At 31.7% G+C, this 14315-nt stretch overlaps 1 protein-coding gene across 1 annotated transcript; it reads right to left on the reverse strand.

Annotated features, from left to right (window-relative positions):
• Positions 1–4475: 4475 nt before the first annotated feature.
• Positions 4476–7332, reverse strand: LOC149194451 (uncharacterized). Its single transcript, XM_089405092.1, has one exon. The coding sequence runs from the start codon at positions 7319–7321 to the stop codon at positions 4505–4507; it is 2817 nt and encodes a 938-aa protein (XP_089261218.1). The 5' UTR covers positions 7322–7332; the 3' UTR covers positions 4476–4504.
• Between the last annotated feature and the right edge of the window lie 6983 nt (positions 7333–14315).

The following is a 14315-nucleotide window of genomic DNA, read 5'->3' on the forward strand; positions in this document are numbered from 1 at the left end:
TTAACTTCACATTTCATTTTTAGTTTTTAAAATCATGAAATATAAGCCTAAGCCATAGGTCAACAAATGTTCCATTTTGTCATGTCATATTTAAATTATATATTACTTCTTTTGAATTTCTATATAATAAATTGATTTATATATTTTAATATTTTTACACAAAAATGCATCTCTTAATGTAAGAGAGAAGAACCTAATTTTCTTTGTTACTCAATTGATGATAATGTCGCATTCATTTCCTCCAAATTCGTTTACATTAAATTGTATTGAAATTTTTTAAGTAGATTGTAATAATGGCAGTTAAATTTGAATGCCATCATTTCTTTTCTATTTTATTTAATGTTTATTGGAAGAAGCACCACACCTATAAATGAACAATGGAGAATTACATTACATATTTTATAATAGTGGGTTGTTTATGGGTAGATTTCTTGACAAACTTATATATCCCAAAATCACAATAAATAATTGTCTAACTTCATTTTACATGGCTTAGTTCACATACGTGTGGCACATCTTCACCAGAACAATTTACCCTGTAAACCTATGTGCTAACAAAAAATTAATCTAAAGTACACCACACAAATAAACGAGGAGGAGAGGACAGTGAAGCATTAAAACGAATTATATGTGCGAAAAAGAACTCCACTATTTAGAGTTGTTAATGAAAAACAATACCCAATATAATCTCAACGGTTCACCATGTGGTAAGTTCTATTGAAATTTCCTTTTTCAAAATAAAGGAAAATAAATATAAAGTTGACATCAATGAAAAACATCATAAATAAAGGTAATTATTAATTTGTATTATCTAAATTACAATTTTTTAGACGATGCTTAATATTTTTTTTAATAGATATAATATTGTAATTTTATGTGAGGATGTTTGTCAATATTTTCAATATCTATTTTGAATTTGGGTAGGGATATATTTTATAATAGTGACATTGAAAGTCATATACATTAATTTTAATGTCAAAAAATAAATTACAATATATGTAGTATTGAGAGTCATAGTTTAAAAATGATGTTATTTTGCCTTGAAAGTTTTCGAAATTCTGGTTATATTTTGAAAAAAATCTTGCAAAGATTTTTGTAAATCTAAATAAAAGTTGTCAAAATTCATAATACTAGATGCCCTAAACATTTTTGATGGTGCTAAATCCATTTCCACTATCAAAAACATGATTCAAACACTGCATCTATAAGTTTTTTTGAAACTTTTTTTACCCAGATTCCAACTATTTTTGGTTGTCCTGGCAATTCCTCCGCTTCCATAGACTACTCCATATTGAGATATTAATAATAATATATCTCATATTAATATACTCATTGATGAACAAGAAATTTATTATATGCAAACTTAATTATTTTTATAAAATAAACAACTTTTAATAGGATATTAAATTTCATTATTTATGATAAATAAAATTTGCAACATTATTGAACTTATAATGACAAATTTCATTATTTATGAATAAATAAAATTTGCAACATTATTGAACTTATAATGACGATAAAAGGTCTCAAATAAAAATAACATAATTATGTATTTATGAAAAATATAGAGTATGCAGGACGGAAAAGTAGATTTAGAAAACAAAAAGGTTATAATTACACCGATTTAGTCATCTGAAATATAAGAAATTAAAAAAGAAAGTATAAAGAAGGAAAATATATATAACAATTAAAATGAATATATTATTTTATAATATAATTAGAATAATTTAAATAAATAGAATTTACAGAGTTTTGGATATACTAAGTATGATAAAGATGTAAATATATTAGTTTAATTTTCCAATGATATATTAAGCATGATAAAAGTGTACCTTGTCAAATTTAAATTAATATTTTTAGTAATTCTAATATTATATATATAATTTTATTTATTAATTAATTTTAATAAACATAAAAATAATATTTTATCTTGATAACTCAATGAGGTTTGAACATAGGTCACTTTATTAAGGAAACTCTTTCTCAACTAGTTATGTTACTAGGACTCAACTTAAAAATGAATAAGTTAAAATACTCTAAAAATGTGAGAAAATGATAATAATTTTTTAAATTATTTTATTAAACTCAAAATTATGCTATTTTTATTTAGTATTTCATTATTATGAAAATTTCATGAAATTTCAATATTATTATAATTAATTGTAAAAAATTATATATATATATATATATATATATATATATGGGAAGATCTATCTTAATTCTCTATTGAGGTTTAAGAGGTGTCAAATCTCTCAATATGTAAACTTTTTTTGAGCAAATGGTTTACACCTCAAGAGATTTGATTTCTCTTGGCTCTTAGTAAATTCTATTTTAAGATGGATCTATCATAATTTTGATTAAGACACTAATTAAATGTTTTAACTATACGAATTTTTTTTCACATGTTTTTTTATAATATATACTTAGTTGACATTAAAATATTTTGTTGAATTTAGGCTTCTATGATCCATCTCATGTTTTTTGAGAAGATTTTTCGGCGTAAATTACTCATCGTCAAGACAAGTTGAAGAACCAGATCCATGTTAAATAGAGAGAGCAGATCATCCAACAACTATAATTGACTAGGAAACGACTATATTGGATTACGCAACTAGACTAGACCAACGGCTATATTTGAGTAGAAAATGGCTAACTGGACTGGACCAAGGGATCCCTATTCCTTGGTCTAGTCCAGTTAGCCGTTTTCCAGTCAAATATAGCTGTGGGTCTAGTCTAGTTGCCCAATCTAATAATATAGCCATCTAATTGCCCAATCCAATAGTATAGTTGTTTCCTAGTCAATTATAGTTGTTGTATGATCTGCTCTCTCTATTTAACATGCAGCCAGGATTCTTCAACTTGTTATGACGATGAACCACACTCGTTGGTTTGAAATGCATCGACAAATGTATTATAATGTATTAGAATTCACATCCTCCCAGTTAAAATGTTATATCTATATATATATATATATATATATATATATATATATATATAAGTAATTTAATTAACCACTTCTGAAAATTTTAAAAATTATTTCCTTTATTTTCAAGGTTTTGAGAGTTAAAAAATTGAAACTAAATATTAGCAACTCCTAAATTTTAGAAATTTTAGAAAATTTCAACTTCTTAAAATAGTTTGTAGTACCTAAAACAAATTAAATTAAAATTTTATTTTTATTATTAATTATTAATTATTAAATTAAAAGTAAATATTTTTGTGCCCTCTCTAACATAGTATAGTAATAATATTGTAATTTGATGTTTAATTTTTTATTAATTCATAGTATTTATGTGAAATGTAGCCTATTTAAGGGAGAAATTAAACCCTCTTAGATCTATCTTAACTCATGATTTATCAAGCGCCCAAAAAATCAAATCTCTTGATATACAAACCTCAAATCTATTTTAAAGTGAAAAAAAAATTAATCCCTCTCAACACTTGATAGATCCAAAATTAAAATAAATTAAAATTATTTTATTATATTTAAATATAATTATAATATAAAAATAAAATTATATGTAAATTTTATTTAATAATTATTTAAATATAAAACTTTATAACTATCTATTTAAATAATATATATAAATATTTAATATATATGTGTCTAATCAACTATTTTGTTACTATTAATAAAAATTTAATACAACTTTATTAATATTATAAATATAATTATTATATTAACATAATAATAAAATCTAATACTATAATGGAACTATTTATAACAATGTTGGATTGGTTTCCATTATATTTGAAATAACATTGAATATTATATAGCAATATAAAAGTTGTGGATGGATTTCTATTATGTTTAAAATAATATTTTAAAATCAAAATTGTGGACTACATTTAAAATGATATTTGAAATATATTATTATCTAAATACATTATAATTTAAAATATATATATATATATATATATATATATATATATTAATTTATATTATTGTTTAAAGTAATATTATTTGATGTTAATTTTTTATACTTCTAACTTGATTGGTTAAATTAGAAAATTTCGAACTCTTTGTCATTTTATCCATATTTTCAATGTTTCTCATTTCAAAAACCATACAACTTAATTTTAGTAATAAAGAAACACTAAAGCTCAACTTATGTAACAAATTACGAGTTTTAATTATTTCATATATATATAACAACACTATGGTCTATTGGATAAGGTGATGTGCAATTAATCAAGGTATTATGTATACTTTATGAATTTGCAAACATACATATGTATAGTCAAATATGTATCATTTTGACATTTTAAAAAATACATGTATTATTAAAATTTAAAAATATTATAAAAATTTATATTTATATATATATATATATATAAAGTATAAAAGAATATTCATACATCTTCTTGAATCGTTATTGGTTATGTAGGGAATCGGTACACTCAATAACATGGTTGTGGTTTAATGGGCCAATCTTTATTGATTATGTAGGGAATCGATACACTCCATAATATGGTTGTGGTTTAATGGGCCAATCTTTATTGATTATGTAGGGAATCTATACACTCCATAATATGGTTGTGGTTTAATGGGCCACATACTAGACATCCAAAATTTGGCTTTTTCCCACATGTTTAACATAGCAATAGTTCCACCAAATCCAATCCCTAGTCCAATTCCCAATGCTACAACTGAAATCTTTTCATCAACACGATGAAACCACCCCACTTTTACAATATGATTCTTACTACTATCATTGCCTTTTATCATTGGTATTTCTCTTTCACCACAAGGATGTAAAGGAAAACCACATAAGCATTTATTCTCTTGAAATGAAGATACATTGAAAGTGAAAAATTGTGTTCCTCTTGGGATTGGCCCACATAAGTGATTAGATGAAACATCTAGAATACTCAATGCATGTAGTATTGATAGCTCTTCAGGAATTTGGCCTTTCAAATTATTTTTTGACAAATCCAACACCTCCAACTTAGATATGTTGCCAATGGATGCAGGGATTACCCCTTCCAACTGGTTCCCAGATAAATTCAGCAATCGCAAGATGCTTAAACTTCCTATACTTGCAGGGATTTCTCCAGTCAAATTATTGCTAGACAAATAAAATATGGTGTTTGTAGAACTAGAATATGGCAAGCTATACATATGCCTTTTAATGTCAATTGTTGCTCCCTCTATCATAGAATTGCTTGGCAACCTCACAAGTGTACCACCTTCTCGTACATAAGGCCCATCATTTAGGTAAGGTACTCTAGTTATGAAACTTTGGAGTCTATGAAGATCAGAGGGTATTTTTCCACTAAGTTTATTGTTAGATAAATCTAAAGCATATAACATTGTGAGATTTGTGAACCCTATAGGAATATGACCACTAAAATTATTATAAGAAAGAATTAAAACACATAGTTGTTGAAGAAATGAGAGGGACTCGGGGAGTTCACCCGTGAAACCATTTGCACTTAAATCTATGTATTGAATGTTGATGCAGTGACCCAAAGATGCAGGTAAAGTTCCAGATAATTTGTTAGAGTGAGCAGAAAAAGTATTGAGAGAAGTACAATTGCCGATATCCTTTGGAATTGGTCCTACCAAATTGTTTTCTGATAAAATTAAAGAGCTAAGTGAAACCAAACCACTAATACTATTTGGAATACCCCCAATTAAATTGTTACTCGATAAATCTAAATTTGTTAATGAAACTAAGTCACCAATACTATTGGGAATACTTCCAAAAAGTTTGTTATTAGATATTGACAAGACTTCGAGAGCTTTTAATTCGCCTATGCTATGGGGGATAGGTCCACTTAAATTGTTTAAATCCAAATACAAATTTTTTAAAGCACTTAGTTTTCCTATCGAATTTGGAATTGGACCTATGAAATTGTTGTTACGGGCAAATAGATATTGAAGGTTACTGAAATTTGTAATGCTTTCGAATAGCGAACCCGAAATATTATTATCCTCAATGGACAATGTACTAAGGTTTTTCAAGTTGCTCAACTGATGTGGTATACTCCCCACTAATGCATTGCTGTCCAAAGATAAAGAAGTGAGGGAAGAGCAGTTTGCTAGCGATGGAGGAATGGTGCCCCCCAATTTGTTATAGGATAGACCTAAGGTCTCTAGCTTTTGCAACAATCCCAACTCAATTATAATTTTCCCAGACAAGTTATTGGAATGAAAGTCAATGGAGGTTACCTGACTCAAATTGCCGAGTGTCCAAGGCATGTGACCACTTAGTGAATTCCACGCCAAGTTAAGATTAGACAGAAAGATGCACTTGCCTAGTGTGAGAGGAATGTGACCACTTATTAAGTTCGACGACAAGTCAAGATATGATAGAGAGGTGCAGTTGCCCAAAGAAGTTGGAATACTGCCAGTCAACCTATTTGATGACAAGTCCAGATATTCCAACTCTGCCAAACGACCAAACTCTGTCGGGATGGTCCCTGTCAAGTTGATTTCTGCAAGTCCGATCCATTTGAGGTGCCTGCAATTAAACAATGACTTTGGAACTGATCCCCCGAGCTTCCAATTATTGTTAAGATCAAGCATTCTCAGTGCTTTAAGCTGCCCAAATTCCGGTGGAATTCCTCCGAGCATCCAGTTATCACTGAGGTCAAGATAAGATAGAGAGGTGCAGTTGCCCAAAGTAGCTGGAATACTCCCACTCAGATGTGAATTTTCACTCAAGTCTAGATGTTCCAACTCGACTAGACGACCAAACTCTGCAGGTATGGTTCCTGTCAAGTTGATTGAGCTAAGTCCGATCCATTTGAGGCGGCTGCAATTAAACAATGACTTGGGAACAGATCCTCCGAGAATCCAATTATTGCTAAGATCAAGTATTCTCAGTGCTTTAAGTTGCCCAAATTCGGGCGGAATTCCTCCGGTCAAATTATTATGAGACAGATTCAAAACCTTCAACAAAGAGAGGCTACCCAGAGAAAAAGACAGAGTACCTTCCAACTCAGATCCATGAAGATCTATGTGCACTACTCGTCTTGTGCGTCGTCTGCAGCGAACACCATACCACGAACATATATTGTGGGAGTTCTGGACCGTCCAGTTGGATAACGATCTAGATGGATCACTTGTGATGGCTTGTTTGAACGAAAGAAGAGCGTTTAAGTCTCTTTTTTCGTGAAACGCATTCACAGATGAAAGGCCATTTGAGTTATCAATAGTTGCTGCACTCATGGATACCACCGCCATGATAACTAAGCACAAAAGCCTGAGAATGAGACCCATTTTTCCCTCTCTACTGAAGCGTATCCTTGAAATCCTGTGAGTTTTGCTGTTACCTGTGTATTCATATATATAGATAGATTCAGCGGCTCTCATATGATATGAAGTCATTTGCGTGTGAGTTGGAAATTGCAAGGCAATAACGTAGAAAATAAATTTGTTAAAAAACTAAGGGTCGAATTGCCAGACTGGCATTGACAGTGACATAAAGGCTAATTAAATGACAGTCGTCTTTGAGAAAGTGCAAGGAAATAACATGGAAATTAAATGGCCTAATTGAGTGGACACAAGAGGGCCGGTGGCAGCCTTGGATGTTGTTGTCTCTAAAAAGTTGTGTTCATATATATCTCTCATATGAAGTCCTTCGCGTGTGAGTGGGAAATTGTAATGCAATAACGTAGAAATGGCCCAATTGACTGGACAGATGAGGTCGGTAGCCGTCTTTGACTTTGCTCTCCTTCAAAAGTTGTGAGCTGTGTGTTCACATGCACCTCTCATATGAAGTCCTCCTCGTGTGAGCTCGAAATTGCAAGGCAATAACGCTGAAAATGGGTAGGTTTCAAAATGTATGGCCAGTGACAACTGAGTGGACAGAGGAGGATGGGTAGCCGCCTTTGACTCTGCTCTCCTTCAAAAGTTGTGAGCTGCGTGTTCATATACGCCTCTCATATGAAGTCCTCGTGTGAGCTCGAAATTGCAAGGCAATAACGCGGAAAATGTGTAGGTTTCAAAAATGTTGGCCTAATTGACAGGGACATAAAAATAAATTAAATGAGAAGGAAGAAATTTTTGCCACCGTGCCGGAGTGGAGTGGAGTCAGGCCAATCTGCTTTATTATCTGTAAACGCCCGGCCGCCTCTGCCACACTCTGAGTCAAGTCAATACACTCACTTTTTCATTATCGCCGTTCAATATATATATATAATTGCAAAAAGATATCCATTTAAATATGTATGTGTGCATGATAAAGAGATACATATTAGATATATATTTATAATTCTATATCTCATATATAAGCAATTCCAAATTGAACTAGAGAAAATAAAAGGAGTAAAGCACAAGAGGAAGCGTCAAGATAAACACATATTGTATGGTGGCTATATATTCTAAGATAAACATAAGATATGTATTCACTAAGGAGAGTATGGGTCTTTGGCATGGAAGAAAAAGCTTGTCTTTGACCTAACTAACACGATGCAATCCCACTCCATGCACAAGGTTCAAACTCATGTGCTCAACTATGGGCCATCTCTATTCTATATAGAAAAACATATGTGGATAGAATAATTAGAATGAAGGGTCTTTTAATTGTTCAATAAATATAATAAATGGGACAAACAATTTTTTGTTTCATTTTGAGAGTTTTCATGTAGTTTGTTCACTATTAGAATGCTCATAATAGATCTCAAATTTTATAAATTGGATCTATTTAGTGGTTGGAAATGGAAATCTCAAATCAAAACTTATACATTCCATAAATTCATAATTGATTTGAACATGACTAGGTTTTGGCCTTTCATATCATGGGATGCTGGTTAGAGAGATCCATCTTTACTTTTTAAACAATCGTGAATGTCTTCAAAACACCCACTTTATATATTATTTTTGTTGTTTGAAATATTAGAATCCTCCAAACTCCCTATTTAAAGGTAAAAGTGATCTCAAATTTGTTTTATTATTTATAAGGATTTTTTCCAATCTAACTCATCATGTTGAAAGAGGACATCAATTTCTCCTCTTCAAAATATACATGCATTACAGTGAATGCGTTTCAGCATGCTAATTAAAAAAATTTGCAAAATAATTCATCATAACTTGCAAAAGCTCTGAAATTACATAAGAAATGATTATACATAATTTTCCTAAATCATTAACTAGTTTCACAATAGCTAACATGATTCCATATGTTTGTTCTTTAATATGTATATCTATGATTTTATTTGGTATTTTATTTTCTGTAAAGGTTCGTCTTCTGTTACTTCAAAAAAATATTACACGAGCATTGACAGAGTGTTACTAGTTTTCTTGAGGGAACTATACCAATAACACATATATAAAACCTTGATATTACAACACTTGCTTCTCATCTAAGCATTAGACACAATTACAAAAATACTAGTACCATGAAAACTATAAGTTTTCTAGCAGGCATACAGGCTTGGCCTTGAACAAAAATTGGAAGTGTTGGTATTACAAAAATCATCTGAGAGTGTCATTCAGACCTGGAATTAGAAAGGGAATTCAGCTCAGGCCCGTTGAGAATGGATACGTTCCGAAAATCCTGGATGGACAAAGTGCCTAGTGGCGATGCCATGGAGCCCAATCGTGATCTTTTCCCAACAAGTAGGGTGGCAAATGCTTGAACTCGAACCCAGGTTCCCTTGTTGACGCTTCTCCATGTACTATGTCAGCATGCGATGACTCCGAAATCGCTTGAGCACCCGAGAGCCCTGTGAACAAAGAACCCAATCGACTAAGCGAGCCCTGTGAACAAAGAACCCAATCGACTAAGCGCCCCATGAGATGCTTCAGTCCTAATTGCAACCTTTGCATGAAGTGCTACTTTCCCTGGTGTAGGGTAGCGTGGAAGTGAGGCCATTTGTTTGAGTTGTGGCCCATTGATGCTTTTGAGAGGCTAATATTTTTTTCCATCTTGAGCCCCGACGAGCAGTGAAGCTACGAGTGTGTTGATAAGGAGCCTCAAGCACACTTACCAAATTCGAATTCGAATATGGAAAAGGAGCCTCAAGCACACTTACCAAATTCGAATTCGAATATGGAATTTGATTTAGCAAATTCGAATTCGAATATGGAATTCAATTTGATACGGGAAAAATTCGACTATATAAAATTTAATACTAAAAAATTGGAAAATATACATTTTATATAGATTAACATATTATTATTATTTTTTCAAAACTTTATAAAATAAAAATGAATCTTTCCTATAATAATACCATTATTTCTTTATTTCCAATATCAATGTTTTCTGTGTATTTATATTTTTATCTATTTAAGGCAATCTATTATTTGTATTCCTAATTGTGAAAACATCTAAATAGAATATATTAATATAAATAACAAAAACTCAAAATTGATATTCAATGTAAAGAATGAAATATTGAATATGTAAATAATCTCCACAAATTACAACGAGTACTAATTCCTAGTATAATCCAAATTTATTCAATAATAACTGGGTAGATTAATCTTTATGATGGATCACAAAAAAAATCAATACTTTAATTGAATTTCAAATCAACCATTATTAAAACCAATTTAGATAATGTCTGTTATTTAAAACTATATTTTAAAATTTTTACCAAATTTATTTATTTTTATAATTTTTTAATAAAAAGCTACCTTTTTAATAAAGAATTTACTATTTTATAATTGAATATTTTATATATAAAATATTCCATAACATTTTTTTAATATATAAATTATTAGTAAAATTTGTGAATGCTCACTTAAAATAGATGTTTCTATATATGTATAAATGGTCCCATGGGATAGATATTTCTATATATATTACGATGGTTGATTGGATGTTTCTATACATATTACACTGGTTGATTGGATATTTCTACGATGATTGGTTGAATGTTTCTATATATTTCTACGATGGCTGCTTATATTGCTCTGGAGGAACAGAGGGTACGCTCTGCTATGCTGTTCAAAATCGCAAGCGGTGGACAGATATTTCTATATATATTACGATGGTTGATTGGATGTTTCTATATATATTACGATGATTGGTTGGATATTTCTACGATGGCTGGTTGAATGTTTCTATATATTTCTACGATGGCTGCTTATATTGCTCCGGAGGAACAGAGGGTACGCTCTGCTACACTGTTTAAAATCGCAAGCGGTACTGGAAACCAACCAAGGCGTACGATGGCTGCTTGCTTATTAACCCGACTCCCTAGCGGAGCATTGTACCCTCTGCTCAGTTGTTCAGAATCGCAACTGCAGTGGAGAAATTAACTTTATTGATTTGGTGAACCACAAATGTCGTACCGTATCAAAATTAATGTATTAAATGGCGAATCGAATCGTATCAGCGAATTTCCGAACTTTTTTGGCTATTACGGCCGAACTTGGTAACTATGGCCTCAAGGACTAGACAATCACCATTGCGAGCCATGCTTACTCCGAAACCCTGACTCGAAGGGAATTGAGTGAGTGAGTACAAGGAATTCGAGCCATCAGAGTTTTCCTTTGAATTGTTGAGGTGCTTCTACAAAGTGTGAAGTCTTGAGAGGCTGCAACTTAGGGCATTGGAAACCAGGAGGACATGCTTGGCCGCCAGGGAAACCTAGACTCTCCGGAGAGCCTGCGTATTGTAATTAGGAACGAGCATCTGAAGGTTAGACAGAACCAAAGGATTGCATATGCTGGGTAGTTCGATCCCTAGAGGAATTAGGAGAATTCCATCAGAATTAGGGAGCTTGGCACCAAATGAAGGGCAATAACCATCCACCAATGACTCGAGAGCCAACAGACTCCCACAGCAGGGCAAACCAGGGAGTACATGAACATCGAAAAGAAGAATGGCATGACTCATAGCTAGACACGAACCGAAGGGACTGGGCATATCGATAGTAGAGTTACAAAACCTATAAATAATGGGATTAAGTGTGTGATGATAGAGAAATGCGAAGGTATAGTTGATGGCCATAATGATATGTAGAGGGGCATATGTAACCACAAAGGATGAGAAAGATCGTTGCAGGTGAGAATTTAACTGCCTATAACTGATGTTGTACAAGGGCACATGTCTATCCAGGTGGCTCAACGAAATGGGATGCTGCATGATTGTCATGTAGAGGATTAAGAGTCGTCACCCATGGTGGGGGATATGATTTAATTTGGTATTATTTTGCTTTATGGTCTAGATTTTGAAAATTAGCGAGAAATATGATTTATTTTTCTTTATGGTCTAGATTTTGAAAATTAGTGAGAAATTTAAGGAGTCAAAGTAGAGTTTCTTTCTGTGCATGGTTGAGTTCCTAAAATTCAGGAGTTTCCCTAAAAATTAGGATTGAAGTTGAAGGTCAAGTTTTGTTCTTCTCATGTGAGTTAAATTGGGAAGTAAAAGCTTAAGTGGAGTTAGCCTCCTAAATTTTAGGAGGATCTAGTAAACCAATTTTGTTAACTAGAAAAGCTCTAGTTCAAATCCTTAATTAGAAAACTCACTAATTTTAACCACTTGAATTGCCTTTAAAAGAAGGAACGAAGGCACATTTTTAATCATTTTTTCTGTGAGCATGAGTTGGTGATATGAAGCAATAGGAAGCATGATTTTTTGTGTGGAGCTTGTGAGATGAAGAGTGTGTAAGAGAAGCTTATGCACACGTTGGTAGAGAGAAACAAAGATCAACAATCTTGCAAAGGTTTCAAGCTTAGATCAAGAAAGAAAGACAAGTGTGTCTTTCAGATTGAAACAATTGTATTTTATAAGAGAGCAACAAAGATCAACAATCTTGCAAAGGTTTCAAGCTTAGATCAAGAAAGAAAGACAAGTGTGTCTTTCAGATTGAAACAATTGTATTTTATAAGAGATCAATTGCTCAATTTTTTCTATCAATAAAATTGTCAAACAAGTAGAGGGTTTTCCCTGTTGGGTTCCCTAGAAAATTTGTGTTGTTTTTTTGTTTTTTTTGTGAAATTATTTATGTTATATTTCGTTGCTATTTGGTAGAGAAATTTTGTGTCTGTGTGAAAAGAAAAAATATTTTCATATTGTTCATAACATCATATCAAAATTTCATGGAAATTATACATAAGCTATAATTACTAAGATAAAACAAAAAACCTATATCAACAAAAAATTTCTTTAGTAAAAATTTAATAAATAGATATAATAATAACATTTAAATGAAGGGCATAAATATATATAAAACGTCATGTGAAGGGAAGTTTGAAAAAGAAACCTATCATTAAATATTTACATGATGGGTAGGAATGCCCATCAAATTTGTACCTTGGGTGTGAGCCCTTCGTATTGAAACATTTTCTTTAGCAATGACAACTCTGAACCATATCCATGCAACGAGTTTCATGGACAAGATACGATTACGGATAATATGGACAACACATTGTTGGGTGCACAATGACAATCTTGATTCAAGAGAAAATTCCTTCTGAAGGCTAAGAAAGACCCTAAATATGAGGTAAGATCTACTAAACTTGATAGCCATATACAATATATGAAATACCATGCTCTTATATGCAAATTTATTTATTTATTGGCCCACTAAAAAGGAACTAGTAATATGGATACAACACAAATGGAAAGTTAAAGGACATGTGGATCTAGAGTTAGGAGCCAAAGGCTTCTTTAATATCATTTTCAAGAACTTGGAGGACCGAGTCAAAGTCTTTGAAAATGGCCCATATTTTTTTAGCAATCATAGGCTATTCATGAGCTTTTGTGAAGAGGTATATTGCAGTGAAAAAGAATAATTCCTGGCGGCCCCAGTATGGGTCTGTATGTTTTCACTACTCAAAGAATTCTAGGATCCTTAAATCACTGACACAATTAGAAATACCACTACATCTTTAATGAACATCTCATAAGTAACAAGAAGAGGCCGTTATACTTCATATGTCAAAATATGTGTGTACATGAATATATCATAACCCTTGTAGAATCCATTGAGATCTTGTATCAAGATGAAGTCTGTAAACAAACCCTAGCTTATAAACATGTGCTCTTATGCTATAGTCGTTGTCATGAATATGGTCAACTCTTCTAGGATTATCCACTCCTTCAGGAGGAGCCTAAGAAATATATATGACCAACAAATCTAGAGGGATTTCGAAGAGATGCAACGAGAAGGACAAATCAACCTCCAAAAAATATGTTTGTTAAACAAAAGGGGTAGTCTCTTTAATTCAAAAATAAATTCTCAATTATTAATGATCAAGAAAAAGAGCCAGTGATTCTAGAAAATATTATGATCCTAGATTCCAAATAAGAGAGCATACAACAAAAGGTAACATCACAGAAAAGGAAAACCCCAAAAGATAACCATGAAACTTCAACCTAAGATGATGAAATTTTGCTTGATTCTTAAGTTGT

This window comes from Pinus tabuliformis, chromosome 2_2, assembly GCF_031772625.1.
Source record: "Pinus tabuliformis cultivar Carrire ecotype Pingquan chromosome 2_2, CPIR1, whole genome shotgun sequence".
Classification (NCBI taxonomy): Eukaryota; Viridiplantae; Streptophyta; class Pinopsida; order Pinales; family Pinaceae; genus Pinus; species Pinus tabuliformis.